This window comes from Apaloderma vittatum, unplaced genomic scaffold, assembly GCF_000703405.1.
Source record: "Apaloderma vittatum isolate BGI_N311 unplaced genomic scaffold, ASM70340v1 Scaffold42555, whole genome shotgun sequence".
NCBI classification, from domain to species: domain Eukaryota; kingdom Metazoa; phylum Chordata; class Aves; order Trogoniformes; family Trogonidae; genus Apaloderma; species Apaloderma vittatum.
The window spans coordinates 1-4,388 of record NW_009717296.1 but is presented as its reverse complement, the minus strand read 5'-3'; the positions used below and the strand labels follow the sequence as shown (position 1 = coordinate 4,388).

Below are 4,388 nucleotides of genomic sequence, written 5' to 3'. Positions count from 1 at the left end.
AGGTGCTCACGCTGCGAGCGGCCCTGTCGTTCGTGTCTCTCCAGCTGCGGGAGTACAAGGTGGTGGGACGATGCCTGCCCACGCCGAAATGCACGACTCCTCCTCTGTACCGCATGCGGATCTTCGCTCCCAACCATGTTGTCGCCAAGTCCCGGTTCTGGTACTTCGTTTCTCAGCTGAAGAAGATGAAGAAGTCTTCTGGAGAAATTGTGTACTGTGGCCAGGTACGGGATTAAAAACCTAAAAAAGTGGGGTATTTGAAAGGAATTCCAGCTGATATATATGGAAATGATTTTTATGAAGCGTTATTACAGAGAGTGAGGTTGAAATTCATTTATCCTTCAGTTGTTGTGAAGCTGAGTGACAGATTCGTTTTTGGAAAATGGCAGTGTTATGTCCAGTAAACTACAAAGAAGCTTCCTTCCTAGCACTTAAGAGTTATGAACTGTGCTAGTAGTCAGTGCTAGTGTTTGGTTCTTATACTTGCTTTGCTCTGGCATATACTCTTTAAGAGTCACCTGGACATTTGTAGTCTTTAGAAAGTTACATTGATGCTTAAAGGACATCCTTTAGAGCTGAAATCCTAATGTTTTTCTTTCTGTGCTGAGTGGCTAAAACTCTTTGCTCTGAATTACCAAGACTTGAATTTAGCTACGTTTGTATGCGGAAAGAGAGCAAATAGTTCTTTTTGACAATAAAAGTCATCACAGTGGTTTCATTAGAGCTCTAAAATAATTATTCTTAAACTTAGAAAATGCTGCTAGTGTACTGTCTCTAACTACTTTTGTGCTTTTTTGTAATTCCAGGTGTATGAGAAGTCCCCTCTGCGGGTAAAAAATTTTGGTATCTGGTTGCGCTATGATTCTCGTAGTGGAACTCATAACATGTACAGGGAGTACAGGGATTTGACCACGGCTGGTGCTGTCACTCAGTGCTGTAAGTACATGTAACTGAGGTATAAAATGGTAAGACCAGTGTACAGGCACAAGATTAAATCTTAAACTGCTCATATACTGACTTGATCTATAATATGATAAGCTAAGGTGTGAAGCAAGAAAGCAATTCATATGTGGAGAAAGTAGAGTGGGGAGTTCCAAGAGAAGTTCATAATTGTTTATGTGTGACATATGTGGTATCTTATTTGTTACTGCTCTTTATGCTGTTTCCCAGCCAAAAGTATTCCCACTTCATCTTGGTGTGACCTACTATTCTAGTAATGAGTTCTGCTATAGACACTGAAAATTTCATGTAATTTTAAGTCATGTATATATTTTTTGTGTCTGTTTATTGTTTTAAAATAATTGAGCATATCTTCCCACATCTCTTGAAGAGACTGTTTTCTCATGAAGAGACTATCATGACTGGTACTAGTATCAGTCCTTTGGAGAGCAAGTAAAATTCACAGGGGAAAAAAAAAACCCCTATGTTGCTCCAAGATCTCTCCAGGGAGATTTTAAGGTTGTACTGATTTCAGTCTTTTATGTGAAGTACTTGAGGGTGGACCATTTGGATAGCTGATGCTGTCAATATTTTGAATCCAGAAGTGTTACAAACACTACAGAATGCACATAAAAACCCAAAGAATATTGTTCTTAATAATGATATTCTTGTCATGTGTGCAAATATTAAATGTATCTTGTCGCCTTTCAAAAGCTGAAGTGCTGTTGAAAGTGAAATTTAAGGTTCTACATTAGCTTGCAATAATTCATGTTAATTAACACACTGAAGGACTGTTTACCCAAAAACTTAATTTGTCGTGTTACAATGACTTTTGTACCTTTATGTTCAAGAATACTTCTGACAGGTAAATTTTCGGTAGGTGTGTTAGATCTTTGTGGGAGGCACTGTAAGCACAAATAGTATTTCAGCAGGCTAGTTCTTGTGGGACTAGCTATGGACATTTGAAGGCAGTGATTTTCACTGCTGCAGGGAGAGGAATTTTCAGGTAGCTCGTGGCTGCTTCTTGTTCTGAAAGGCTAATTGTGTGACCTAAATGTCAGTTGTCGTTTCTATCACTTGTAAATTTTAAGAAAAGTAAAGATACCCCTCAGATCCTACCTCTACTTGGACTTTCCTTTTAGAAGGGAAATTTTTTTTGAAACTTCATGTGTCTTTCCAGTAATCATTATTTGATTGTTCATCCTAAATTACAGTTTTCTTGTGCAAAAGATGCAGTGATCCCATGTAGATTATTTCTGTACATGTGTACCTTCTTGAAGTCGGGCAAGAAGACGAAGGTGGCACTTCCTTGGAGGAGTTCAGTTAAGAGTTTTAGGAAGGATTTGCTGCTGCATGTTAGTTCTGTGTCACTGATGCCATCACTTTAGATACTAAAACCAGCGTGATTAAGTAGGGCTGATGAGAATTGTAGAAGGAACTGTAAACGTTTCAACAATGGTAGTAAGATTTTTGAACTGAAAGTGTTTGAAGATTTATTTTTAATGAGTCCTCTTGTTACAGACCGCGATATGGGAGCCCGTCATCGTGCCCGTGCTCACTCTATTCAGATCATGAAAGTTGAGGAGATCGCTGCTAGCAAGTGCCGCAGGCCAGCGGTCAAGCAGTTCCATGTAAGTGAAGTGACATCGCAGTGCCTGGTGTCGCAGTCTAACATCAGGCGGGGAGCGCTCTTGTCTGGTGCAGGTTTGCTTGGCAGGCAGAAATAGGGAGGGAAACAAACCTGCATGTATATGTTTGAAGTTGTTACGATTGAGACTTTTAATGCTAAAATGGTCTGAAAAAAAAGTCAAACTAGAGCAAATGCATATCATGTTGCAGAAAACTTGCCTTCAACAGGCATTCCTTTCAAAAAGAGTTGCAAAACTAAGCATCCTTTAGCTCCTATGAAGTATTAGCTCATCTGTGGGTGCATTACTTCTCTCTGCATGTTAGCAGTTGAATGTCGCTTAGTTACTCATTGAAAGCTGTTTTGTTCATCTAATATCTCAACATGGAAAAATTTTTCTTGCAGGATTCTAAAATCAAGTTCCCTCTGCCACACAGAGTTCTGCGTCGCCAGCACAAACCACGTTTCACCACCAAGAGACCGAATACTTTCTTCTAAATACAGAAATGTGCCGTCAGCTCTGTGTTGTAATAAAGGTCTTATTTGAACCTTTGGCTCCCAGTTGTCTTTTCAAAACAGTGTCCTGGATACCTAGAACGCGCCTTACTACTCTTTATTTTCTGTGAACTATTGGCAGCTTACTATTTACAGCTATGATTGCCTGGAAACAGGTGAATGTTTCAGGTGCTGACTTAAATTACCAAAAACATCGCGTCAATAAACCAAAATTTTATGAACTGGCTTTCCAGGTCACAGTAAGTCTATTTTTAAATTCAGGAAGAAGGCAGCTGTTTGTGTCTGCAGAAAACTTGTCAGCAGCAAGTATCTCATAATTGCAGTTAAGCTGCTTCAGATTTTAAGCGTTTAAAGCCAAAACTTTATTTCTAACCTGAACCTTTTCAAGGATGTTCTGCACCATTCTGAATGCACGCGTACAGAGGTGCCTACACCTGGGAATGAAAAGTGATGAAGAGCTTGGCAGGCTTATCTTTGATGGTAGACCAATTGTTCTGGTGAAAACTAAATTTTATATCCAAACCCAATCCTTGGGCTACCCTATTTAACAGTATAATGCCACGGTTAAAAAAAGTGTTGCAGACACTGCAGTTAAGGTTAATTAAAAGACTGCTTCACACCTAAAGCCATTTTTTGCGTCTGGTGCCCATTTTTATTTGCAGTGTATTTTGAGTGGTTTACCCACAAGAAGTAGGCAGCTGGTTTAATTAGTACCTGGGTTGGAGAACTGGAGCTGTGCTTTACCTAGATGGCAGTTTAGAAACAAACACTAGTGCAGGGAAGTACTGTCCAGAGAGGAAACTGGGAATGTTAGTTTTGGGGTGGCTGGAGAGCTGCAACTCAACCAGGACGTGAATGGCCTGTTGGTGCTTTCCCCAAGAAAGGCTGGACCTTGAGGTTGGATCCTCGAGGTCCATTCCACCCTGTTGCTTTATGGTTCTACGGTTTCAAGCGAGAACCGTGCTCCGTGCAAGGGGCACTCTGTGCGAGGGGGGCAGCACAGAGCAGCCCGTGCTGTCGCGACAGCCCCCGCCCCCGCTTCCCGCCACGGCCTGGTGGCCCCGGCTAACCGCAAGCACGTATGTCTGGACAAGCTGGAGGGTCCTGTGGGCGTGATGCCAAGGGGTCATCTTCTGGACCTTGTGTTTTGGAACTTTTCGATTGACAGAACAATTTCGCGGGAAAAGTGGCTTCAGATTTAAGTTTCACAAAACCCCACGCGGGAGTGCAGGGAGCAGCTCCTTACAGGAACCGGGGCCGGGGCGGCCAACCCGAACACGCCCACGCGCGTCACGTCCCGGGCGCG

At 42.0% G+C, this 4,388-nt stretch overlaps 1 protein-coding gene across 1 annotated transcript; it reads left to right on the top strand.

The window, feature by feature from the left end:
* Positions 1 to 19: 19 nt before the first annotated feature.
* Positions 20 to 3,119, top strand: RPL18A (ribosomal protein L18a). The gene is made up of 4 exons (XM_009869828.1): positions 20 to 224; positions 807 to 936; positions 2,461 to 2,570; positions 2,972 to 3,119. Exons 1-4 carry the CDS (start codon positions 114 to 116, stop codon positions 3,062 to 3,064), a joined length of 444 nt encoding a protein of 147 aa, XP_009868130.1. The 5' UTR covers positions 20 to 113; the 3' UTR covers positions 3,065 to 3,119.
* Positions 3,120 to 4,388: the final 1,269 nt, after the last annotated feature.